This window comes from Colius striatus, chromosome 21 (genome assembly GCF_028858725.1).
Source record: "Colius striatus isolate bColStr4 chromosome 21, bColStr4.1.hap1, whole genome shotgun sequence".
Lineage (NCBI taxonomy): Eukaryota > Metazoa > Chordata > Aves > Coliiformes > Coliidae > Colius > Colius striatus.
The window spans coordinates 9,921,250-9,947,092 of NC_084779.1; the positions used below are offsets into that span (position 1 = coordinate 9,921,250).

At 49.1% G+C, this 25,843-nt stretch overlaps 2 protein-coding genes across 3 annotated transcripts; one reads left to right on the forward strand and one right to left on the reverse strand.

Annotated features, from left to right (window-relative positions):
- Nucleotides 1-200: 200 nt before the first annotated feature.
- PHF13 (PHD finger protein 13) lies at nucleotides 201-7,085 on the forward strand. The gene is made up of 4 exons (XM_062012779.1): nucleotides 201-336; nucleotides 783-884; nucleotides 1,257-1,809; nucleotides 2,182-7,085. Exons 1-4 carry the CDS (start codon nucleotides 298-300, stop codon nucleotides 2,406-2,408), a joined length of 921 nt encoding a protein of 306 aa, XP_061868763.1. The 5' UTR covers nucleotides 201-297; the 3' UTR covers nucleotides 2,409-7,085.
- Nucleotides 7,086-7,371: 286 nt separating this feature from the next.
- DNAJC11 (DnaJ heat shock protein family (Hsp40) member C11) lies at nucleotides 7,372-25,843 on the reverse strand. 2 transcript variants are annotated; one of them, XM_062012777.1, is made up of 16 exons: nucleotides 25,748-25,843; nucleotides 22,486-22,615; nucleotides 20,753-20,826; nucleotides 19,732-19,833; nucleotides 15,192-15,320; nucleotides 14,359-14,481; nucleotides 13,921-13,994; nucleotides 13,177-13,366; nucleotides 12,754-12,839; nucleotides 12,206-12,322; nucleotides 11,184-11,339; nucleotides 10,816-10,885; nucleotides 10,644-10,701; nucleotides 9,959-10,101; nucleotides 9,369-9,498; nucleotides 7,372-8,717 (listed from the first exon to the last, which is right to left on the reverse strand). In XM_062012777.1, exons 1-16 carry the CDS (start codon nucleotides 25,817-25,819, stop codon nucleotides 8,692-8,694), a joined length of 1,680 nt encoding a protein of 559 aa, XP_061868761.1. In that variant the 5' UTR covers nucleotides 25,820-25,843; the 3' UTR covers nucleotides 7,372-8,691. The 2 variants fall into 2 exon arrangements, with proteins under 2 accessions (XP_061868761.1, XP_061868762.1); XM_062012778.1 differs by lacking the exon at nucleotides 25,748-25,843 and adding an exon at nucleotides 25,543-25,611.

The window sequence follows — 25,843 nt, forward strand, 5'->3', positions numbered from 1 at the left end:
CCCTGAGCGCCGCCGCCCGCCCGGGCCCCGCCCCGCCCCGCCCCGCCCCGCCCGCCGCTCCCGGCAGCCCCGGCGGCCGCCCCTGCGCATGCCCGGACTACGATTCCCGGCGGTCCCCGCGCGGGAGGACTACAGCTCCCAGCACTCCTAGCGCGGGAAGACTACCGTTCCCGGCGGTCCCCGCGCGGGCGGCCGCCCCTTCGCCGCCTCCCGCCGGTACCGAGCGGTTCGCGGGTGTCGGCGCTGCCGCCGCCGCTGCTGCCGCCCCGGCTCCGCCTCCGCCTCCCGCGCCGGGACATGGACTCTGACTCCTGCGCCTCCCCGTTCGTCCCGGAGGTGAGCCGGGGCCCCGGGGGGTTGGAGGGGCTCGCGGGGGGGGGGGGGAGGAGACATGTCCCGGTGCGGCCCGGCCCGGCCCGGCCCGGCCTGGCCCGGTCCGCCCAGCTACCGGTGCCCGGTGTCCGCTCCCCGCCGTCCGCCGTGGGGACGGATCCATCTTGTGCCGCCCGAGCGCGGAAGGCTGAGGCGAGGAATGGCGGCGGCGCGCCCCGCCGTGTCTTGTCGCGGGGGACGGCCCCGCCGAGGGTCCGGTACCGGGGGGCGCGGGGTGCGCTCGGGCAGGGGGATGGCGGCGGCGCTGTCCCGCTCCGGCCGGCGCGGGGGTGGGGGTGGCGCGGCGCGGGAGCGGCGCGGGCGGGGCGCGGCTGCGGGGAGCGGCGGCGGCGCCTCCCCCCGGCCCTGCCCGGCCCCGCGGCCGCTCACCCGCTGCCCGTCTTCCGCAGGACTTCTCCCCCGCCTCCCGGCGACACCGCACCGTGGAAGACTTCAACAAGTTCTGCACCTTCGTCCTGGCCTACGCCGGCTACATCCCCTACCCGCAAGAGGTGAGGAGCCGCGGGGCACCGGGAGGCGGCCGCAGCCTCCGCCGGGCTCCTTCGCGAGACGGGCCGCGGCGAGGGGCGGCTGCGCGCGGGCCGTGTACCCCAGACAAAAGGGGGGCCCGCTGGCGCTGGGAGGGCTCTGGGCGGCGGGCCCCGGCTGCCTGGGCGGGGAGGGGGAGGGGAAGGGCCCTGGAACCGCTCCCACGGCCTCCCCGGGGCCCAGTCAGAGCGTCCCGGCCCGACGAGAGGTCTCTGCGCGGCGCGGGGACAGCGGGAGCCTGAACGCGCCCGGATGGGCCGGGGCCGGGGCGCAGCCTCGGCGCTGCTCGCCGGGCTCCGAGGTAACGCTTCATCCGCCTGCCCGACGCCTTGCAGGAAACGCCGCTGCGGAACAGCCCCAGCCCTCCCAACAGCACCGGCGGCACGATCGACAGCGATAGCTGGGACCCCCGCTTCAATGACATCCCCTCTTCCGTCTCCCTGCCCGCCAAGAGCAGAAAGAACTTCAGTCAGCTTAAGCGGGCGAAGCCGTACGGTTCCCTGTTCCAGCGGGCAAAGCCCGGCAACTTCCTGCCAGAGAGAAAGCAAATCGATAAGATCAGGAAGAAGAAAAAGCTGAAGAGGAGGGAAACGGAGGCATCTACAGAGGAGGACTACGAGGAGAAGCTGCTGGAGCTGGAGGCGGAGGACTCTTACGTAGAGACGCCAATGAGCCCCTCGTCCGAGGGTGACCCCCAGTCTGCGACCGAGCACTGCTCGGCCTGGGACTCCGACACCCCCTCCAGCGTCTCGTACCCCGCCGTGGCAGCCGAGCAGGCGGTGGAGATCCAGAGCGTGGGCAAGCGCACGGTCATTCGGCAGGGCAAGCAGGTCGTCTTCCGTGATGAGGATGGCACGGGCGACGATGAGGATATCATGGTGGACTCGGGTAGGTGGCCTGGCTGCTGGGGGAGCATTAGCTGGGTTGCTCAGCTCTTTGATACTTTACCTGTAGCTTCAGGGTGACGCTGAGCAGAGTTAAGTAGCGGTTGGGCCTCTGAGGGGAAGGGGAGGGCAGGTTGGCTGCTTTTGCAGTAAACCGAGTGACAAGCTGCCACCTTATAGAAGCCGGGAGAAGCAGAGGTTCTCCTCTCCTGGGTTACAGCCTCCCTTGTACTGCCAAGAGTCTCTTATGCAAGAGAGACCTGGAACAATCAGCAAAGTGCCTGCCTCTGAAACCCAGATAGTTAATTCAGCACAAAAGAAGAGTAAATTCCCCGGGGGTTGAGGGCTGTTACAAACCCTCTGTTCCTGTTTGCAGATGATGACTCCTGGGACCTGGTCACTTGTTTCTGCATGAAGCCTTTTGCCGGGCGGCCGATGATCGAGTGCAACGAGTGCCACACCTGGATCCACCTCTCCTGCGCCAAAATCCGCAAGTCCAACGTCCCAGAGGTCTACATTTGCCAGAAGTGCCGGGACTCCAAGTTTGACATTCGCCGCTCGAACCGCTCCCGGACGGGCTCACGCAGGCGCTTCCTGGACTAGAGGAGGGCGGCGTGTGCTGAGCCCGGCGCGGGCAGGAGCTGGCCGGGGCCGCGAGAGCCGCTCCTGGGGCTGCCCGGCCGGCCCCGGCCACAGGGACAAGGAATCGCCCGGTCCCGGGCAGCCGGCGCTGGAAGAGGTGGCCGGTCAAAGCTGCTGCTCGACACCAATCAGCCCGAGGGACAGAGCAAGCTCCCTGGGTTCAGTGTGGTTTTGTCCGGTTACAGCCATGGACTGGGTGATGCCTGGGGAATGTACAGTACCTTTGCCATTTATGTTTTCTCATCCCACTGGGAAACTGCAAACCTTCTCTGTGCTAGGAAACTCCTCCTCCTCCAAAGAGCAGGGAGGAGAAGGGAATCTGTGTGAAGAGTCTGAAAAGTACATGGCCCTGTGTTTTACTTTCAGTGTAATATTATACCTGCCCATTTGTCCCTATATATCAATCTCGGATATTCTAAGGCCCCATAGGAGAGTCGTCGTGCACCGACCTGTGTCCTCTCCAGCGGGCCCAGGCAGGAGGGGACTTGTGTGATTTGGCATCGTTGGAGTGAAAATGAGATGTCCTCCTGTGCTGAGGGGCCGGTGCACATGAGGAGAGAGCAGCCCTTTTCTGGACAGGCAGCACTGGGGACGAGTGACATCGTATTTCTGCTTAGAAGGTCTCTTACAGTGATTTTTTTGTGACTGTGTTTTGCATGATCGGCTCAAATGTGTGTGTGGGGGGGATACCCCTTGCTCTGTTTCCTGGCCCTTCGTTAAACTCTTAAGGTGCTGTTGTAAGAAGACGATGACTCCCCCTTTTCTCAGCCCAGAATTCGAACGTGGACTGTCAAAGGGGCCACATGAACATAGAACCTGGCAGGTTTGGTTTGGGACTTGATCACTTGCAGCTGAGTACTACAGCTAAGTTCACTTTTGTTTTTGCTGTTTGTTTTTTGAGACTGGATTTGTAATTGGAATCTTTAACCTAATGGTAGCAAATTATACAGATAAAAGCAAATGCAGGCTGTGCAGCTGGCAACATGAGGTGTAACGGAGATCCATCTGCTGTGGGAGAGGACAGGAGAGTGCTGAGACCCCCACCAGCGCTGCAGTCCCTCGACAGGACTTCCTTGGCCTCAGCCCAACGGAAATCTGTTCAGAAACGTGACAGGGAATTGAGGCTTCTGTGCAAAGCCACTGAGACAGCAGCACTGTCCCTTGATGCCCACAGCAAGCTGCGCATGGTGCACAAATCGGTTAATGTTTCAAGGTGTTTTCCTGACACTGCCTGAGAAATGCCATGTGCTGTGTCCAGCCTGGCAGGGGAGTTCCTGCCTGAGAAATGCCGTGTGCTGTGTCCAGCCTGGCAGGGGAGTTGCTGCCTGGTACTGTGGCCGAGGCAAGATGAGCTGCAGATGCACCGTGTCAGACCAGCGCCTTATCCACACACTGGCTCATCAGGAGATGGTGTGTCCTGGTGATGGCCAAAGGTCTTTCCAGTACAGAGTAGGGTACCGTCCTTCAGACATCTGACATGGGGCTGCCAAAGCTCTGTAGACAGTCCAGCACTGTAGTGCCCTGGGGCTGCGCTGCAGGGACGTGCAAGGTCTGCTGGCCCGGGGCCGGATGGCAGAGCTGCACCATCAATGGTTCTTCTGTCCTGCTTTTTCATGAAAATCCAGTTCCACCAAGCTGCAACAACTGACTCTGGATTCTGAAAACCAGCTCCAGCTTCTGTAAAACCTGAAGACCATGACCATGGTATCTGCCTTCCAGAAGCTACGTGTAACCATCGAGGAGTTTGCCAAAGACTCGCCCTTGCCGGCTGCCTGACTGTTCTTTGCAGCCAGAAAAATAACCAAAGTTCTCAAATGCTGCCATTTCACTGCAAACAGGCTTTGGAAGATCCCGGTCGCAAGCTGCACAAGGGTTGGACCTGCTTGGAGAACTGGCACCTCTGTGTTTGCAGCATGTCTGAAGTTCAGCTGGACTCGGGGCAGGCATTCCACAAGCTTTATGGGAGAAATGGCAAGCTGCCAAGCGAACTGGCTCTTTTTCACAGAGGTTGATACTAATCAATGTGACTGACTCTTGTTCTGTTACCTTTTCAGATCTATCCCAATAGATGGTGTCTGACAAGTCCAGCACGTTACAATATCAGCAGAGAGAAAAACCGTAACATCTCCGTTGGTTTAGTTCATCACTTTCAGCCATGTATAATTATAGTTTAATTCAGAACTTTATTTTTTCATTAAAACTGTTTTAATGAACCACAGTTTTTTCTTAAATGTGAAACGTGAACAATGACTTTGTTTCATTCCCAACTCAGGAGTCTGCGGTGGTGATTTACTGGTGGGTAAAGCAGTTGTGCCAGGTGACAGGCAAGATTTGAAGAGTTCTTCCCTGAACGATGTACCAAGTCGGGTAGGGTAGGAAGTGCTGCAAACACACTGTTCATCTTATGACAGGTATCCTCACCTCTCGTTGTAGCAGTTGCTCCTTGCTCAGCCTCTGCTGTAAGCTCAACTGCACAGGAACAAGCACGGCGCAGGACGGACTGGGGAGAGGCAGGTGGGACTGCTGGGCAGTGCTGACCCTGTGCCTGTCCCACTTGCCTGAGAGCCAGAGCATTGCAGGACCAGGCACTGCAGCCTCAGAAACAGACCTCGGGCTGTGCTGGATCTGCCTGGCCAGGCAAACCCAAACCAAAACCCCTTGAAAGAGGAAGCTGTGCTGAAGGAGAGCTTCTTCCTCCCACCCTGCCCCACTGCAGGGCGGCATCAAGGACCCCAAACCACTCAAGGGGTGCTGTTGCCTTGGTGCCACCCCTTGGCCCCTGTAGAGGCCACAGTGCTGCCCTGCCAGCTGCCTTCAAAGCAGCAGCCTTAACACCTCAGCAACCTTAAAAGATGTTTTGACCCTTTGGAAATGGTGCTGGATAACATTAAGAGCTAAGCTCTGATGGTTTTCAGCTTCTGCTTTAACTCTTTTTGCAACTTTGTATTTTATAACGTGATAAACAGAAGTCCCAGGGGAGTTGTAGCTGTAACACCAGCATCTCACAGAGCAGACACCGTGGTGTGGGAAGCAAGGAGCTCTCAAGGGGGGGCTGTTCTTACAGTCCTTTTAAAATTGTGCGCTGACAGGAAATAAAGAAGAGAGGAGGAGGTGGGGTGGAGAAAGTATGGAGACCAACCCAATACCTGGCTCCAGGGGAGGACAGGGACGGGACAGGCAGCAAGTCCACCGTATCAAAGGCTTGACAATTGCAAATGCTGCAGGGAAGCACAAGGGAGCTCACTTTACCACTGCAGCAGCCTCATGGATGTGGAAAAGCACTCTCCTCTAGAAGGGGAAAAGTCAGAGTCTGAATGCCTGGTGGGCAGCAAAAAAACAAGCTATTTACTTTTAATAATGTTTAGCCAGGGAACAGAGCAAGGCGTGTGTCATTATTAATTGTGAGGGATTTTACTTTAAGGAGTTGTCAATTCACACGTTCAAAGCACAAAGTTAAGGTTCCTCTGCCCCTTCCACAAATGTATTTGCAAGTAGACAGAAAGATAATTCTGAGGTGCTGGGAGAAGACAGGAGTGATGAGAAGAGAGCTGGTATTCAAAGGGAAGCACCTGCTTGAGCCCAAGCCCTGGCCTGGAGGTGTGGACACACAGGGCAAAGTGCATGGGAAGAAGCATAGAGGGGTTTTACAGCAGACCTGGTGCTTGGAGCCCTGGCTTCCTGTAGCCTTTCACTGTCTGAGCCACCGTGGGACATGGCTGTCAAAGATGAGAGCAGTATGGGAAAGCTCTAAACAGTAAATCCTCGACCTGTATCTCCACCTCTAGAGTTTCTAGTTCAAGGGCTCTGCCTGATGAGACCTGTGTGTTCCTGGATCCTCACTGAGGTATTTTAAGCATTTGCTGTGTCAGAGATGGATGTGTTACCTCACAGCTTGATGGTATTTAAAGTTTGCAACCAAAGATGTTACCTCGGAAGAGGTTTTAGCTGCTGGGGTAGGAACAACGTGCTCTGCCTCAGAAATGCCATGATTCCAGTGCAGAAACACCACAGGACATCCTGCAGCACCAGAGTGGTTTTCAGAGTCACTGTGCTATTTCTCTACGTGTTAAATGCAGACAATATGCAAGAAAACACTTTCATGATGGCAGAAACTGGATCTCAGGACACTGTCAGAAACAAGCATGGTTGTAACGTGCAAACCTTCTGCATGAAAACACTCCTGAGCGTCGTTGCTGTGCTGGTTACGGGGCTACGCTGAGACTCTGCTTTTTAGCAGTAAATGCTGTCACTATTTTGCACTTGGTTATGCAAAACTTAATTCTCAGTACTCCTTTTTGCCACATCCTAGTCCCTACAGATTGGCTCTCGGGCTTGACCATACACTTCATGCAGTGACAAGATGTGAAAAAGGAATCTGTGGTGTGAGACTTCTGCCCAGCTCAGCTCCTCACAGGCACAAGCACTCAATGGAGCTCAATCAGCCAGATAGGACAGAGGGTGCAGTTATATTTACAAAACTTGGCACCCTTGCTTTTCAGGAGTTTATCTTCCAGAGTGTCCTACAGATGCACACTTTTACATTTAATATCAGATCAACAGAACACTGGTCACAGCGAAGTAAAAGCCTGCACCAGGAGCTGCTCGCAGCTGAAGAGTTTTGTTTTCAATAAAAGCAAGTGAACACCCTTTTGTTGTATGAACTTATTTTTTAGAGGTGGGGTGGATGTCTTTCAGACTGACCCAAATAAGTCTGCTTTGGGAAATGTAACTCTCCTGTTACAAGGACTTGAGCAGAGACCCACTGTTGCACAGAACAAGGGGCTGGGTACGTGTTGGGCACTGATTTACAGCAATAAGGCACTGCCAAGAATTGCTTTTTCTCCCCTCCACCTCTCACTTTTAAGCACTGAAGGCTGTTTTAGGACTCACCAAGGGGAGAACTGTGACGGAGAAACAGCCACGATTATTCATTAGCAGAAAGCCATGGTCATGTTGACAGAGGCAGCGTGAGCAGATAGTGCAAGGCTGCCACTTCCATCTGCTGTGTCACTACAGCAGGAATGCCCTTTTTGCTGGTAAATCACTGGCAAGGCTTCTATGCAAGATTAATCCAATGGATTTATGTCATAACTGATGCTTTTTAAGACAGGGCAGCTGAATTTTATGTCTTCAGCTCTCTGCCCCTTTGGCCTGTGTCCTGCCCTGGGTCTCGTTTACTGGTATAAACTTTGTTCCTCTTTTTTTTCAAAAATAGGTTTCATGTGAAGAGACAGTTAGAGCATCAGAAGTAAATGAAATGAATTGCTGTCCTTCTCCCCTACTTGCTTTCCTCTTTTCTTGGAAGCTTTGATGGTTCTAGGTGGCAGAAGAATTGTATCTAGTGACAGGACAAGGGGTGCTGCAAAGAAGCTGGAACACAAAAAGTTCCATTTAAACATAAGGAAAAGCTATTTCACTGTGAGGTGAGGGAGCCCTGGCACAGGCTGCCCAGGGAGGGTGTGGAGTCTCTGTCTTTAGAGGTCTTCAAAACCCACGAGGACACGTTCCTGTGTGACCTGCTTTGGCAGAGGGGTTGGACTGGATGACCCTCAAGGTGCCTTCCAACTCCCACCATTCTGTGATCCTATGAAGAATCAACAAGACCATTACATCCCGTGGTCCTTGTCTGGAAGAGCAGTGTTTGAAATGAGCAGCTGGATGGATTCAGCTGAAGAGGTCCATGTTACTACAAAAGGCAAAGAACTTAATTCCAAACATACTTGTTCTTAACAAGTACATTTCAAATACAGAGTTGAGATGGAAAACAATCTCTGTCCTCTTTCCAACAGAAGGATTTACCCAGATGCCTTCCAGGAAGTGGCCAGAGAACTCAACTTCCCCTCAGGAGCAGAAATGGTACGCTACCTGCCCCAGGAAGCATGTGGAGAAGTGAGAACAGGTCACCTTCCCTGCTCAGTGCAAGCAGACACCCGTGAGACTGCGAAGCGGAGCGTGGGTGGGGGCAGCGGGAGCCCAGCGCCGCTCGCACGGCTCAGCAGACAGCACTGCACGTCACAGCCACGTTGCTTTATTGGTTACTGAGCCACAATTCAGAGAAGTATTGCCTTGGAGCCACCCGTAGAAGCAGGTTCTCTCATTTTGTCTCCTACATAACTGGCAGGACACCACCTGCTATATGGAGAGTACAAATAGAAATGTCTCTGTTCAGACGTGCGGCGTCCGGGGGAAGGTTTGGCAGGTTCCACTGACCCAGGTACCGAGATGGACGCACACTCCCACCACATTAACCATCTGCATCGATTCTGTGAGCTGTCGGGTGAGAACAGTGAATGGACATAGGCCACTTCTGCTGGACAAGACACAGCCCAGCTTGGACTGACAGGAACATTTCTGGCTGCTCATTCAATGTGATTCATACACAGCTCCAACATACTTATGGAAGCTTTATAAGTTAGATAAAAGCAAGAAAACGGGATAACTAGGCCAGGGAATTGGTCTAGAATAAACACAAAGTTTGTACCCTTTAGCCAGCACTCCACACCTAGGGGGACATAGGTTCAACCTCATGATAGCAAATATCAATTCACAAGACTATTCTGTCAGGCAAAATGTTTTGGCAGACAGATAAAAGGGGGATGAGGCACAAATCTGTCTCAGGCCTCCACACCTGCCTTCATGCATTTAGGTTCAGCCCTCAAAGGGCAATGCAATGCTGTGAATTCCACAGCAGGGACATCAGCGGCTGTAGGAGGCCTCTGCTTCTAACTCCAGTTAGAAATACAAGGTTAGATGGCATAAACAGCTGCAGTGATACTGCTGAGTTCCTTAGGTCAGTTCTCCAGAGGTGTATCAGGGCCTGTCTATTTTGGCAACCCCAGTTCTGTGTGCTTCACCACACAGAGTTGAAGCAACCCTTTACTGGCTCCTGAAGGAGGAAATGGGGCAGTCCTTACTACTTACATTGCTTTGGTATCCTAAGGGCCTCGTTGTCAGCTGACATCACTTGGTGCAGAACTCCTCGGAACTGATAAAGCACTTTCAAGTTCTTCTCCTCACCCACGCAAGGGTCATAGAAACCCGGCAGCCCAGCCTTGAAGAGAGAAGGACAGACTAAATACCAAGCAATTGACTTCCACTGCTCTTCAGTTGACCAAAAACATTTATTAGTGCCAGAAGGAGCTAAGAAAAGGGAGTCTTGTTGCCAGTGAGATGAGAAGCTAAGGAATCACCTTCACAGTGGCAAGTTCTGACTGCAGGAAGGAGTGAATCAGGGGGCTGGGAATTTCCTGCTGTACAGCCCTAGAGTCTAACACACATTGTTCCATGCTGCAAGTGCATAGATGCTGTTTCTTTGGCACTGGAAATGCCCAGAGAACCAGAAACTTCCTGGAGGTTCCTAACACTTGGGATGTAATGGTGTACATTGACCTACAGTCACTAGCTTCAGGCACACTGGAGAACCCCCTGGCAGGACAGCCTACAGTTCAGTCACCACTCTGGGTCACACAGTTGAGCTCTGCAGTCTGGGCCCTGACAGAACAGCTACGTACCTTGGATGCCTCTGTAAGGATGAGTTTGGAGTCTTTCACCAAGCACTGCAGGGGCACAGTCACATCTATTACTTTCACCTTCTCATTCTTCCTGCTGTTGTCATTAACAAACTTTCCATACCAGGCGTTCACCACAATCAAACCTGCATTTGACATGGAATCACAGATGTCACGACAGGCTTCCCACTGACACCCAGGAAAAGACCATCCCAGCATTTTTCTTGCTTTCAGTATTTAAGTTCTCCCTGTCTGGGTGTTTGTTAGCAATCTGCAGCACCACAATGGAATGACATGCCCTTGGTGCCACACTGATGTGACAGTACAAATGGATGTCAGCTCACTCTGGGACATGGCCAGCAACATCAGAAATCAGCTCTCCATCACAGTCCAGGAACAATCAGTGTAAGCCAAAGACCAGTGAAACCTAAACTCCAGACTAGGACTTTTACACAAATTTACACCCCCCTCTCTGTGCAGAGGTGAATCCAGACGATTGTCTGCAGCCTGCTGAGCTGCCTGACAGCACATCCCAAGATCATACTCAGCAGATCCCCACTACCCTGAGGCATCAGAACCCGAATCTCAGTGGAACTTCCCCACTACACGTGCCACAACAATTACACTGTGCTTCACCAGGAGCGCATGTCTCCTCCTCAACCACCCAGCCTCTGCATTGTTCCTTTACCCATTCTGGCTTCCTCTGCTTCAATTATCCTCCGGACAGACTCCTGCATTAACCGCACCTGGCACAACATGGGCAGAGCAAAAGCAGTGTCAGACACCGTGTCCAGAAGGGAAAGCCCAGAGTGAGAGCAGCTGCCTTTGACTACAGGGACTCAGTTATGAGTGGGGCTTACCGCAGCTTCAGCCTCCTGCTTCTTCTGAAGGATGTCACTGGCTGTGCTCTCCCTCTGCTTCTCTAGCTCTCTGGCATAAGGAACCAACATCACATCAGGTCTACACACTGGATGGGACTCAGCCACAAAGTGGCAGATGTCTACATGCCCATCCCAATTAAAACTGACCCACAGCCTCAAGCAAATGAGCTCAGTTTTAAGGTTCTTCCCCACCTGTCAAGATATTTTTGCAGGCTTCCAGAACTCAGTAATATTGATGATGTGGTGAACCACAGTGCCTCCAGCTGGATACCCAGCACCAGGCTCCCAGAAGCACATGAGTGTGACTTCCCAGGCTCTGAATGTAAACCACAGTCATGGGGGCTCACCTCTCCTTCTGTGCCCTGAGGTAGGGTTTGATGATTAGCCTATGCATGGCAAAGTAGATAACTAGAGGTCCTACAGTGGCATAGAATACAGCACTGGGAAGCAGCTGATCTGTTAGGTGGACAGGGAAGAAGTAGGTCTGGCTAGCCCTGTTCAACCTGGAACAAAAACAAAACAGTGACAGGTAAGAGCAAATGCAGAGTTTAAAGTGCTTGATGAAGTATGCTTAGCAGCAGTGTGTGAACTGCTGAACCAAAGGAGAGTGGAATGATGAGCTCAAAAAAATCTGATAAACTGAAACAAGACTATGGTAAGACAGATAGCTGACACGACCCATAGCCAGACTTCTGTGTAGCAGACATCTCTTGTGACAGCATGTGACCATTCTAAAGTGTGACTTTAATCTTAGAAGTATTTATTTGGTCATTAATTTCACCAGAGAAAGGGACCAAGGAAGGCATACCATAACATTGTCCTCACACGACAGTACTTATTTCAGGAACCATTAGTTGTCCTGGGACAGAAATGTGCCTTACAGCAGTTTCTGCATCCCGCGTGCCCTCTGCTGGCACCAATGGAAAATGCACCAAAGTGTACGAATCCTTGAAGAGTTCGGCTCCTCTTCAAGATCTGCACCTTGTTAATGGTATAATCACTTCTGTTAGTTAACGATAACTTACTGATTCAGGTGCACACTTGTGTACAGTGTAAGAAAGCTGGAATGCAATTAAATACGTTTCTACTAATAATATTTACGTGAGTCTTCCGTCCGCTTTCCACAATGCTCCAGAATCACAGAATCACAATCCAGGCCTTACTTTAAACTGTATTTTCAGCATATTACAACACACACACACACACACACACACACACTTGTATTACACTTGAGGGCAGCTGCAACCTTTCATAGTAACATATCAGTCGCATTGCCCTAAGATTGGGACCATCCCACCTGAATACTGGAAATAGAATCATGCAGGTTATGATCAGCCTCTGCAATCTAGAGCTGTCATCTTGAACTGACTTGATTTTCAAAGACACTCCTTGGGGAACACCAACACTGACAGTGGCTCCTAAAACGCTGTGTCTGGAAATCTTCCTCTCTGCGCCGTACTCCACTATGGTCCCAAAGAAACCCGCCCTAGAACGACAGAACCAAACACTGGTAAGACAGCGATGACTCTTGAATTTCTCTCTACTGAATCCTACAATTCCCCAACAGCTAAACCATGGAAATACAGATGCAGCAGATGTTGTCTATGGGAAGATGCACTGTGTACCTCCAAGCTGAGAGAAGCCTTTTTGGCTTGTAAAGTAGTAAACAGACTACAGGAACTTCTGGCTTTCTTACTGTTGATGATACAGTGATATCACACAAGTCTATTAAGTCTCACTTATCCAAAGAGGCACACAGAGCTAAGCCTCCTAGCATTTAGCAGATTTAATTCATGAAAAGCAGATTCCCAAAGACCACAGAGAACTAGACTTGTGTGGAACCTGAAGGCCTACCACAGCAGGAGAGGACAGATTCCCCAGGCTGCCAGCAATGCAAATTTCCTCTTGCACACTTACTTGAGAGAACCTTTCACTCGTGTTTGATCCTCATCCTGAAACTTATGCTGATAACTGACCATCATGAAAGAATGAGGGATTCCCAGCTGAAACACAAGAGGCACAGACCTATGAAAACATACCTTCAGCCACCACTGAATGTTCCCCCAAATTTCCCTTCTTGTAAGCGGCACAGAAAACATAGCAGTGAATGCCACTTACTTGTCACAGCCTGCAACCTCTGCAGTCTGTGCTGTGCATCCTGACCCTAATCTGAGGTGATCCACATTAGACAGCACAACCTTGGGTGCAAAGTGTTGTGCTCTACCAAACACAGATGGTCACCTACATCACACATTCATACAAGTCAGTGCCAGCTGCTTTGTTGCCCCCTAGTTCCAAAGCTAAACTCTGCTGGGCCAGGCAGCTGAGGTGTGGGCTCACCTGCAGGGCCACGGTGAAGTGACTGCTCTTGGTGTCCCTCACGATGCTGGTGTTCATGGCTGACTGGATGCCCCAGCGCCACTGCAGGTACCCCATCGTGTTCTTGTCCAGGTTGCGGGCCAGGACCGTGGTGAGGCCGGGGCGGACCCCACGGGATGAAAACTGCAGGGCACAGTTTGTAGTGATGAAACTAGGACAAACATGGAAAGCCTCATCAGGGATAGAGCACAGACTCCTCCCACATGGCCTCAAACTCCTTCCCAGTTGAACACGCAGAGACTTTCCAGCAAAGAGCGTGATGCCTGAGAGGACTGGGAAAGCCTCTAAACTAGCTTAGCCTGCACTGACCACAGCATCACCCAGAAGAGCAGGCTCACGCCCTAGTTCATTGGTCTGTGCCACAACACTGAAGGCAACTCAAAAGGCTACACTCCAGCCTTTACCCTCTCCCGTGGCAGACGGAGTCCTGGCCTCCTGTAGAGGCAGCACACTTGGCTGCTAGGACATAGCAGCCCCGCTCTTAAACCTCCTTCCTTAAACTGGAAATATGAAAGCAGAGGACACCAACACACAGAAAGAAAACATGCATTGGCATCAATACTGAAGCACGACCTGAAATCGAAAGAAGAAATGTTTTGTTTTGTAGGACAGGAAACAAGTCCAGAATTAACATGAAAGGCAATTCAATCTGGTTAGTCCCTTAGCCTGGAGCATTAGCCATGAGATCATCTTTCTCGTGCTTACCATCTTGGCGTAAGATTACGGAATATCTTCATCCCAAAGAGAGGTCCCTGAAGGTCTCCTGCTCCAAACTCCAGCTATTTAAACACACAATGCCAAATCATTACAAGAAAACATCATTTGCAACAGGGACAAAGACTTCCTTAGAATCATTTACATCACACTTTACACATCTCAGTAACATTTACTCCCTATTTCAGCATTCTTTCTTTTCTGATAGCTTTACATTCAGGATAAGAGCTGTCTTACCAGGGAGGTCTTCATCACTAAAACAAAGCCAGTTTCATAGTGCTACAGGCTACTGCTCCCAGCACTTGCTCTAGTGAAAATGGAGAGCACATCTCCATCCCAGCCCCACAACAGCAGTCAGCAAGGCCTGGCTGAGGACCCAAGTCTGTCTCAGCCTCACAGTAATGTCAATGTAACAGCTACTGCTCTTACCTCTCCCCATCCCTTGGCAGATGTCACTCGTCTCAGAGCAAGATTAATCGATCCACCTCCATTCCCATTCTGGGTGGAAAGGTTACCAGAAAGTATTGCTGTGTCTGTGGCAGTTAGTGGTGCCTGAAAAATGAATATATTGTTACCAGTTACTCTGATCCCAATTCACACATTTACTCTCTATTCTGCAAGGAGACAATCATCACCACAGAATGTAAGCACAGAGAGACAGGTAACACTCCAGCCAACTCCTTGTCATCCACCAAACCCAAGTGTCAGAACCAGATACGGTCAACACTTGCTCTGAATTTTGCAGTAAAAGATCAAGTATGGTAAAGTAGGAGACAAGCCTCACAGTACCAGACATCTGTGGCACCTTTGGTGTACCACCATAAAGTCCTTATCCTGACTGAAAACTTTTCTGATCTCACTAGGACATTAACTTTATTCTTCAGGACTCTGGAACAGAGGACACATTCCCTCTTCTTTTCCTCACCTATATGCTCAAAACTGAGTGCTGTTCATTTGCATGCTCCCTGCTAAACACTTCATGTTCAATGAGACATACATACCTGTTTCCAGCCCCGACTGAACCTCCCTGCTAGTTGGAAGGCAGGACTGTAGCCTATAAACCAGGCACAAAAACACATGCTGTACAGTCAGCACATGTCCTGCTGGAACTGAGCTTCTTCCCACCCACACTGGTAATCATGTCCTTCCATAAATCAAGATGAGAACCCCTGAGCAGTGTTTCATTTTCTGTTGCTTTTCAGGGGAGTATCTCATTAGCTCAGGCTCTGCTCCACAGCAGCAGCAAAGTCTGCCCTCCTTACCTCAATGGACTGGGATATGTGCATTTTGTTTATCTCAATCTGGGGAAAGCTGCTCCCAGGCACATCTTCGTACTCCTCGTCGTAGCGATCAAACAGGTCAGTGGCATCTATTCCAACACTAATTGTTCCCTAAGGAATGACAGGTGAAACAAGTGCTCGTCATTAACAAACATCCAACACACACAGGCCACGTGGCTAAACTGTCCTTGTACAGCTCTAAATTATTCTGCAGGTCTTGCTTGTTCTGCAATTACCACTTCCCCTCTAAAACATGTTTCTTACACATTCAAGTAAAAATGAACCATTACAATACCCTAAGCCAGCAACAGAAATAATAAACTGGATAAAAGACAGTTTTCCAGGAGGAATGCAACTTGTCACCCTCACTGGTGATTCTCGTACTGTGACACATTACAGAAGCAGGCAGAACACTTTAACACAGTAAGTTTCTTCTTCCCTCCCGACACACTCTGCTCTGTTAGCATTTTGAAGGTGAAATAATGTATTTTAGAAATTGATTTTCTTCAATGGAACTTGGCCAAAAATCCTCTAAATGCTTTCTCCTTATGACTTATCTGAAACAACTTCATTTTCAGTCACATCATTCACTTGCAATTGACCTTCTCAGTCAAAACTTTTGTTTTCCTTTTCTGAGTTTGTATCTTGCCACCAGAAGAAAAGCTTGACAATGAGAAGACTTCAGGCAAGTGGTAGAATTTCTTTTCTCAGACCACAGTAAGCGTTATTCCTACAAAAAATATATAGGCCACAGCTACATAGTCTGGCTACTTGCTGCTGTGCTCACCCAGACTAACTGTGAGAGTAGGTTTATTTGAAAAGGGCACAATTAGATTCTTGTCTGGGTCACATAACTTCAAGAGGCTTTGGAAACCTTCCCTACAGGCCTATTAAACAGCAGCCCAGCTCACATAAAGTGTATCAGTTGCAATAAAACCCCAAACTCTCTGTGCAGAAGTACAGAATGAACTCTGAGCAAGTTGTATAATACAACTCAATAGCTGGGTAGGTACAAAAAGTACTCACACAGAGTCCGTGGATGGATAGAAGAAATTCTTATCTCAACCTGAATGAGCATTTTTCTTTGCTCACTCTCCTCTAACCAAACCCTGAACCATCAATATCAGAAGAATGGCAGAGTATGACAGGACTCAAAACACCCTCTCTGGGTTGGCTCCCAGCTCTTTGTTTGCCGTGGAGATTCCCGACCTATTCTCAATGTTTATTTTCTGATGTTTTACACAGCAAAAAAATGGATCAGTATTTTAATGCAGAGAGGTGCCATTATTTCCAGGACACCTCTGGAACAGGGGCTGTGCCCCAGCTGTTCAGAAATTACTCTTGGCAGGCTGGCAAATTTCAAAGCAATTACGCTCATCGCTCTGTTTGTGGCAGCACCAAGGACGAGCTCTTGCTCTTGATGCAGAAGGCTGCTACTTCTCAGGAGCCATCTGCAAAGTCACCTTCAAGGGACCTGCTCTCCAGACGTTACAGCGTCTTCAGTTTCAGCCCTCTCCTACATTGTACTGTTCCTTGAAACCAGTCCAAGATAAAGAGCGAAGCAAGGCACCATCAGCAGCTGCCTGGGAAGCAGCACAGCCCTGCTCTCCAGCCCGCCAGAAAGAGTAGGACAGCCAAAGAGAAACAAAAAGTGTCAACACCGCCCCATGGAATTCCAGCAAATGCACTCCAGAGTGGCTGATCGATGCCCATGGTGGCTAAACACAGGTGAGCACTTAAAGACAGAATTATTTCCATTTTCCCCTGATGCCCCTCAACTCAGGGAAGTGTAAAAGCCAAGATTCTGTGCAGAACCTTTGCCAGACTGCAACTTTGACCTCCAAGTTACACATTTCTAAACAAGGGTTATCATGCTGAGGGGGCAGCGTGCTGAATTTGAATGGTAAAAAGACAGAAAATTAAGTATTTTCAAGTCAGACTGGAATACAGTGGCAGCAAAGCTTTCTCAAGAATTGACACTAAAAAACCCACTGAGAAACATCTCCCTATGCTGTGTTTGTGTACCACAATGCTTGTAGCCTTTGTTAAGATACAGCAAGTTCCACACTCCCTGGAATTCACTGCACCTCCTTTCTTGCAACCACACTCAAAACCTTACAATTTTCTTTTCCACACCTATGGATTTCAGAACAAATATTCTTCCCAATGAAAACACCTGAACCTGTCCATGAAAATCCACAAGACCCACTTAGAGGAAAGTAGCCTCTCTGTTCCCTCCCCAGCTACTCAGCAAACCCTCTACTTCGCTGCATTTTGTCACAGGGAGCGGTGGGCTCCCTGCAGACGTTTCACCTCCTGCCAAGCAGGTGAAGTCACCCTTGGAGGTCTATAGATTTGGCAAGAAAACTGTCTCAGGCACAAGCACAGGAAAAGCAGCAGATGGTCAAGTTAAAAATATTCCCAGAGAGCCACAGCACCCCCTCTGCCACCGGATAATAGGGGAGACTGCTGCTGCTCGTAGCTCCCCTTCAGCCACCTGGCTCACACCATTGGAAAGGAAAAAGCCCTTTCTGAAGAGAGGGCAGCAGGGAAAAAGCCGCAGAGCTCTGCTCAGGGGTCGGCAGCATGTGCAGGCCACACACTGTGAAGGGCAGAGCTCGGCAGGGCAGGAGGCTGGGGACTGGCACTGCAGAACCAGCAGAGCTGTTTTCTGGCATCATCTTTTAAACAGCCTTTACTTGCCATCCTGCAAATATGAATCAGACTTCACTGATGGAAATAAGAGGTGTGCCAGAGAAGAATATACTCCCTCGCCTTTTTTCTTGGGGATTTACCTTCTGAGAGGTGACATATGGAAGCTGTGCCAGATTAAGCCTTGAGGGACCTGCATTTCTTAGATGTTGACCTTCCATGGCAGAAAAATAATGTGATTTCTCCTAGCAGGAAGCAGTTCTTCTCAAATCAAGTAATGAACTTTTCAACCCTTCTGCACATCTTTGAAAGAGAAAACAAAGCCCTAAAAGCAAATAATAGACTCAATTTGAAACCTGCCAAATTGCCTACATCTGGTTATTGCTCAACATTTCTGGTTAAAATGCTTTATTTTGCTGGAACTGTTTTATAGAACCAACAAAATGTTGGAAGTTTTAAAATAACTTGTGTTCGTGTATGAAACGATCACAGCTGCGCTCCCCAATTCCACAGGAACACTGCCTGGAGAGACACTTCTATGGGCTGCCAATCAGCAATTGCTGTAAACACCCAGATGGCTAATTTTATCACAGGACACAGTGGCTGAGGCTTACAATGCAGCTCCACGTTTTACTGCTTGCAGCCACGGCGAGGTGCCCAGATAAATGTTGAATTCCCAAAGTCATGCAGAAGCACAAGCAGGAGATAACCATGGCTGTCTCTGAGAATGCCCTTCTGACCCCCATCACCCTCATCTCCAGCAGAGACAGTTCAACTTGCCCATTTTGTGGCATCCAGAGTTGCCTTCCTGCCTGGAATAATGTTGTCAGCAGATCTTCACCTAACACCTTATGCTTGTTTCTCTGTCCAGTAAAACCAAGTTTTTGGTATCTGTGCACTACCCACGACACCCTGGTGATCTGTACTAGTCAATTCTGCTTTGCTAATTCCAGTGCAGATCCAAAGTCTCTGCTGAGTTGAACATCCCAAAATATTACTGGACTTCTCAGAGGGACATTTTTCTGATACAGTCTTAAGCATTATTGTACTCAAGCTCCTGTCCACTCAGAAAACAGTGTCATTTTAAACTGCTGGCCATGAAAACACCAGCAACATTCTAAACTACTGAGAGTATTCCAGTTGCAGCAGGCAACAGAGGAAGCGGTTGAGTGCCATTTTCACCTCTCCCTGCCATCTCAATGCTACCACGGGAAGACCATCCTCAGTACAGTATTCTGGATCATCTCTGTACAGCCAAGATTGAGCTGTGACGAGAGTTACTCAGTGTCAGTTTATGGCTGCTCAAACACACTGAGAGATGGGAAGGAAATACGTGATGATTCTCATCCTGAGAGTGCGATCAAGCTTTCCTAGAACAGGCACTAACTGTGGAACTGGCACGACACCAATCCTGTTCAGGTTGCTTTTGCTCACTGTGCTGCAGCCAGCAAGGTTCTGCTACCCAGCTGGGTTGGTAGCTGCCTCACATCTTCCATTGGTTGCAAAGCTATGTTTGAATATCTCCCTGCATTGTTGTGATGCTGCAGCAGTGTCAGGTAACTGCAGGGAGTTTTACTGTATTTGGAATACTTGGAAAGAAATCAGAAACGTTTCAGTTAGGGCTGTTTCTTGAAATTGCTGAACAAGATCTTCTGCTTCTTCATGATGCAATGAAAAAAGGAGGATTGCTGTTTGAAGAACTAGCTGTTCTCCCTGCCTTGTCTGGAAAAACTGTATACTCAGAAAAGGAACTAAGTGTGGACACCTAAGGGGCCATTTACTACAGCCCCTCCTCTAGGCTCATCACACCTTCCATGTTTGCAATAATTTACAGACTCACTCTCGAGACCAAGATGCAGTCTTTGCTTACCTTTGGATTAGTTCGCTGCTGCAATCTTCTCTCTTCCCTCTCTCTCTGCAAACGCTCAAATTCTTCCCTGATTTCAGCTGGAGTTCTCTTCCTCTCCACAACCTGATCAAAAAGAAATTAAACCCCAAGGATTACCAGAAAGAGGATGTTCAGGGTACTGCATTTTGACGGGACAGAGGCCCACTGACCTGGCATGCTCTAACACGTTGCCCCTGCTGAAAGTTTCTGGCCTGAGAGAAACTGAAGAAGCGAGAGTTTGGAGATTTTAGGCTGCACTAACTCACATCTGTTCCCCTTGCACGGCTCGGGGGATGAGGGTTTTAAACAGGCATGACTCTAGGTATGCAAAGAGTGAGCATTGGATTCGGCCTTTCAAAATAAGATCGAGTCTGCCACAAGCAGCTCAAAGACGTCTGTTACACAGTGCCACTGCAACACGTTTCTTGCTACTAACTCCAGACTTGACCTTGGCACTGACCTGATCCAATCCAGTATGATTCTGCAGCAAGCAGCATAGTGCAATCAACTAAGACTGGCAGAGGCTCACAATGGGACTTAACAATAGGAAGGCCACAAATAGACAAATTATCTTTCAAAGCCCATACAAGACAACCAAACAGAAAAACACAACCCCCAAAAGTCTGGAAAGAAAAAGTAATTTCAAACTCAGAGGCTATCTGATGCTGAAAAAAAATCAGATGAAAAAGACGAGACTGGATGGACAATAAGGACACATTTGTCTCAGACAAAGATGTTGCCTGTCACAGTAATATCCTATTAGGGATCTCTGAATGTCAGGTTTATTGTTCTCTTGTCAAGTGAAAAAACAAGAATTCTTTGAAAATCCATCATGGTGTTTCAGCAGAGACAGAGGGAGACAGAAATAACTAAACAAGGATGCCTTCAAACAAACAGGCATTCATTACCATCAAGGTGTCAGTGTAGCTCGATAAAACAAGAATGTCAGATAAAGGTGGGTTTAGGCAATTCCACTGGCCATAAGTTGCTAAATATCTCTCACCTCCCATCCTTCCATTTCCAGTCCTCTCCTCCCATATATGTCATAGATGGCTCTGGTCTGTGGATCACTAAGCACTGCAAGTTAAAATCAAGAGAGAGGAGAGAACTCAGTTTTCGGTCTTCTCCCCGAATTTCAGACCAACACACGAGTGTTATTGGAAATTCAAGCACAGGTCCTAGAAACTTGTTGCTCTGCAGTTGCATCCAATGTTTAAATTAGCTCCCTTTAATGTTTTCACATGCTGTACTAACAACACACTGACTTTTCACCAAAAAAAAATCCCTTCCCCTCCCCCCCACTTTTAAAATAAAGAAGTGAGAAGAACCCACAAGGGATTTCCAGACTAACTGAATATGCAGTGGGGTCTTTTCACATTGCTTCCTTTCACTGCAGGGTGACATAAGCCCTCCAACAATCAACAGGATTATCAGCAATAGCAGTCCCTGGAACCTTTCTGAGGAGGAATGATGTTTGCCTCTGACTAGCTTTCAGAGCTCCCTGGTGATTTGCTCTCTGTCTTCAATCTTCCTTACCATCCCTGTCCACTGGCCCTTTCCCACCTAGTACAAAAATATGGATATGCCAAGCACCAGAGAAGTAATTTCCATGAGGCAGCTCATGCCTTGCCAAACACCAGCTAGCAGGCAACTGCAAAAATGCACATAGAATGTGAATCTCCCAAAAAGTCACCCAATGCAATTGAGGAGATCAAACACACAAGGAGACAGCAGAACAGTTACTTTGGAAAGGGACTGCACATTTAGTTCAGAAGAATCTCTAAAGCATAATGCATATTTAATGCCCTATTTCTCATACTACACCCCTCCTTAATAACACTCCATCAGTATTTTTCCCACAAGGTTCCAAGACCAGCTTTATTATTATCCTGTATTTATTTTGATTGTGGAGGAATTGGTGAGTCTTCAGGGAGCTGGGTTTGTATATTAAGGCAAAAAACAGGTTTATACTAGTAATTGAGCTTTGATCTGAGCTGCTTGAACATGCTGAATGTCACAGGCTGATACTATATTTCATAAATTCCAGTAGCACAGTTTTTGTGTGTGTGTGATAAAGAGATAGAAGAGGGGGGTGGCTCATTTTCAACATGTCAACATTTTTGCTTGTAAAATATTAGACTCACATTCGGTACTAAATGAGTAACAATTTACATTGCAACAGAGAGCCAAAACAAAGCCTTGGAATGCAAAGGGAAAGCCAACTTTGATGTAAGAGCTACCCATCGCACTAAAATGAAATTATTGAAGCATCCTGAGCTCTTCAGGATGTTCTTCGGCTCCTCATGTCATGTAAGACCCTCACTGCGTACAGAGGAACTTACTGAAAAACAATGGAGACCAGAACCAGGTGATGGAGAACAGAAACCTAGGATGCATCAGCTCAAAAATAAACCATGAAATTGTCTTTCTGTTTGAAGAAAGTCTTCAGTCTCTTATGGGAGAGTCTTTTCAAAAGTAAGGGGAGTGGTGAAAAGATTATTTACAATATGCTGGAAATAAAGCAGAGAATCCACATCCTGTCCACTGCTGAATGTGTGCTGCACTGCCATTGTTGCTTTGATTTACAGGACAGAAGCAGGAAACAAAGTGTGGCTATGCATCAGTAAATTTGACTATCACTTTGTTGTAATACCTACCCCCTTCAGAAAGCATAAGCACAGCCCCCTCTTAGAACCCCCTGAAAACAGTTTCTGCAAACTTCAGGCTTCCACTGACCTTCATAAGCTTGGTGAACAAGGTTAAACAGCCGCTCAGCTTGCGTTTTGAGCTCTGGGTCTCTGTGCTTGTCTGGGTGGTACAGCATGCACAGCCGGCGGTAGGCAGCTTTCAGCTCTTCCTGAGAGGCCTGTCAAAAGCAGGAAAAATGAATCCAAGTACAACCACTGCTACTTAAAAAAGACTCTTCTCAAGATCAGTCCTAAAACAGAAGTCCTTCAGCTCCTGCATTACGCTACTCTTACTTACATAAAAGCAGTAACAGGCTGTTGTTTAATCACCTAAGCTTATAAAACGGTCAATTTGGCACACCACAACAGTATTTTCCATATTATTTATAGTGCAACAAGTGACAGCAATGGTTCATCAGTGTAAACTAGGTACAAAAAGTTAAGTAAAAAAGAAAACCAAATGGCCAAGGAGTCTGTGTCAGACACTGTTTTTGTTAGACAACCACTGTCTCCTCAACTCGGTGCAGAAGAGCAAATACAGTCACCTCAGGATAAAAACACTTACATTCATAAATGTATATAAAATTCTACTTGTATTTCAATCTCAAACCCTCAAGTAAACATATCAAAAAGCACTAGCTTTCCACTGCACTGCTGAGCTCCCTCTTGCCTCCCCTCCTGCACAGACAGGGCCCTCTGCTGTGCTTCATCTGCCCACAGAAACACGCTCTCCTGCAGTCGGACGGGTAATGAGAGGAACACCACATCACTAAATGCACTAACACACACACACCAAAAGCCCTGTTCTTTACCATCACCACTCGGGAACTTCAGCTGGCATCTGGCCTCATTCCAAAGACACAAGCTGGAAACAGTTTTTGGATGGCTCTTTCAGAACCAACAGAATAAAACCTCACTTCTTCCATTATCATCTCTCAGGAGACAACCTCAGACCAAGTCCATCTTTTTGACTCTAGAGACTCCTGGTAACTTCTTTCTCATCTCATTCCTGCAACTATCTTTATATTGTGCCAGCTCTCAATTCCCTGGAAGCTGGTGAACAACTCTTTAGAAGTCCAGCTGCTCAAATCCACCAAATCTCCCTGAAAGGCACACAACAGAGCTGCCAACCATCCCGGTACAACACTGCTCAGGACTAGCTCCTAGGTGCTGCATCTCTGCACCAGGTGAAACATGCAGAGTACAGTAACTGAAACAGCATGGCAGGCAGTGCTGGCTTCCTTCAGGCACCTGCCATAGAGTAAATGTCTTCTCTACAGAGTTGAACTGTTGAACGTTTCTGAAGGATATAGCAAGAGGGGACGTGACAAATTTGCTGGCCTCAGGACAGTGAAGGGGGCTACAGATGAGCTTTTTCTTCTTTTACTGCTTTGTGCTTTGTCAGATATTGGATCCCAACTCCACTGAGAGGGTGGGGGAACACACAGCTCTGAAATGGCATTCTTTAATCAAATTAACGGCAAATGGTTTAATGTGCTATTGATTACATAACAGAAACAAGCAGCTGCATTTCCCACACACTCCACGTTCAATAAAATGTGAGGCTAGGCCTTTCATCATCACTGAACAGCATGGGTCATTGGCTCAACAATTTCATGAGCAATGGCCTCTCAGAAGCCGCTAAAGAAATACTGACATCATTTCCACCTGCAGTGAAGTATCTAAGTCAGTAATTATCACCTGCGAGGTACATTTTTACTACTAAAATTCCAGGCAGAATTAGAAGGCCTCCCAGACCCCTACCTGGGGTTTAAATGGCTCCATTTAATGTCCTGAACATGCCACCTCGTTTTCAGTGGAGCGGAATCTCTGAGCAATCAAACATTTACACACACACACACGCACGTGATGGCTACTGGGCACGTTGACTCCCCTCAGCAGGGCTGCAGAGTTCAGTGGTTAATGAAAGTTGGACCAGCACAGAGAAATGCAAGTTCACTGCATTCCACCCTACTCAGGATAGCACCACTCAATTTAATTAGCAAGCAGTAATTAACAAAGCAACCACTACTCTCAGTTGGAATCACTCCCTTGAAGACAATTTTAACTCAGTTTCTAGCTCCCTGCTGTACCAAACCCAATTTTTCTGCTCTCTGGCAAAGAGCTGAAAGCCTGGCTCAGTTAACTATTAAGCCTTGGCTGTTCAATCTCCCAAGCAGACACAACCCTTGGGCAGTTCCTACCTCTTTCTTTTAATCTCTGTCTGCACACTGACATTTGAGGGAGTGAATTACAAAAGTGATCTAAGACTACAGTCCAACAGCTTTTAACAAGACCCATGCGTGAGTCACACAATTTCTTCTGAAAGGAGCACACCTCATTGTGCAGCCTTAGGAAGCTTTGCTGTCACATCATTGTCACACTTCTTCCCCCTCAGAAATGCAGACTTCCAAATCTGAGACACAGCAAATGGCCCCTGAGACCACAGTTACTGACAGTAACATCAAAACCTGACTTTTTCTAAGCTATCAGCCTGGATTGCTTCTAAGTTCTGGATTGCTACTAAGTTCTACGACAGCCAGCAGTAGCACCTGAGAAAAAGCTGTCTTCAGCCCAAACTGTCAACATCTAGGCCAATGGGTTTCAGTAGTGAGCTCTGTTATTATGTTCACGTACACACACGTATTTAGTGAATATATATATATATATATAGTTATTACGTTTGTTGAAACAAACTACAGTAGAGTTTATACATTGAGATCTTTGTCAATTTGCCTAATCACTAATATAGGAAGGTAATTACCTTTCATTCAGTTCTGAACAGTTCTAAACTAGTGCAACAAACCCCCATCAATTAGTACCGATCTATTTTGAGGCTGAACCCGAGGACTACGGATCCTCCTGTCTGACGACAGAGGTGTTCTGCAAAAACAGCCCGTGTTTCCAATTCGAAAGCGCGTGGCAAGCACTGATTAAAACCCGGACGAACACACACCCGGCGAGGTATGTGTGCTATGAACCCACGCAGAGGTCAGTCTGAGGCCGCTGCCGCGGGCCCTGAGGAAACCAACCCCGCACATCGCCCGCCAAGGAGCGCCCGCCTCGCCCTTGGCTCTCCCGCCGCGCCCGCACGCCTCGCACACACCAGGAGCCCGGCGATGCCGTTCGGGTTACCGAAACCCCGCTCCGGGCCGGCGGCTGCCCCAGCGCGGGCCGCAGGACGCGCCGCGGCTGACACGCTCCGCCCGCCGGGCCCCGCAGCGGCCGAGGCCCGGCCCGCCCAGGCAGCCCGCGGGGTCACGGCCCGCCCGGCCCCGCCGCCCCGGCCCCGCCGCCGCCGCCGGGCGCACCTCCCGCCGCACGTTCAGCAGCGAGTAGTAGTCCTCGTTGTCCGACACCTCCTCCCCCAAGGCCGCCGCCATCTTCCCGCCCTCTCACCCCGCGCC

Excerpts from the sequence above, each read along its gene's own strand:
- PHF13 (XM_062012779.1), top strand. The coding sequence starts at position 298 with ATGGACTCTGACTCCTGCGCCTCCCCGTTCGTCCCGGAG. Across the intron at positions 337-782 it reads CCTCCCCGTTCGTCCCGGAG|GACTTCTCCCCCGCCTCCCG; the intron begins GTGAGCCGGGGC and ends CGTCTTCCGCAG. Across the intron at positions 1,810-2,181 it reads GGATATCATGGTGGACTCGG|ATGATGACTCCTGGGACCTG; the intron begins GTAGGTGGCCTG and ends TCCTGTTTGCAG.
- DNAJC11 (XM_062012777.1), bottom strand. The coding sequence starts at position 25,819 with ATGGCGGCGGCCTTGGGGGAGGAGGTGTCGGACAACGAGGACTACTAC. Across the intron at positions 11,340-12,205 it reads GGAGTGTCTTTGAAAATCAA|GTTGAACAGGGCTAGCCAGA; the intron begins GTCAGTTCAAGA and ends TTTTTGTTCCAG. Across the intron at positions 10,702-10,815 it reads AGCAGGAGGCTGAAGCTGCG|GTGCGGTTAATGCAGGAGTC; the intron begins GTAAGCCCCACT and ends ATGTTGTGCCAG.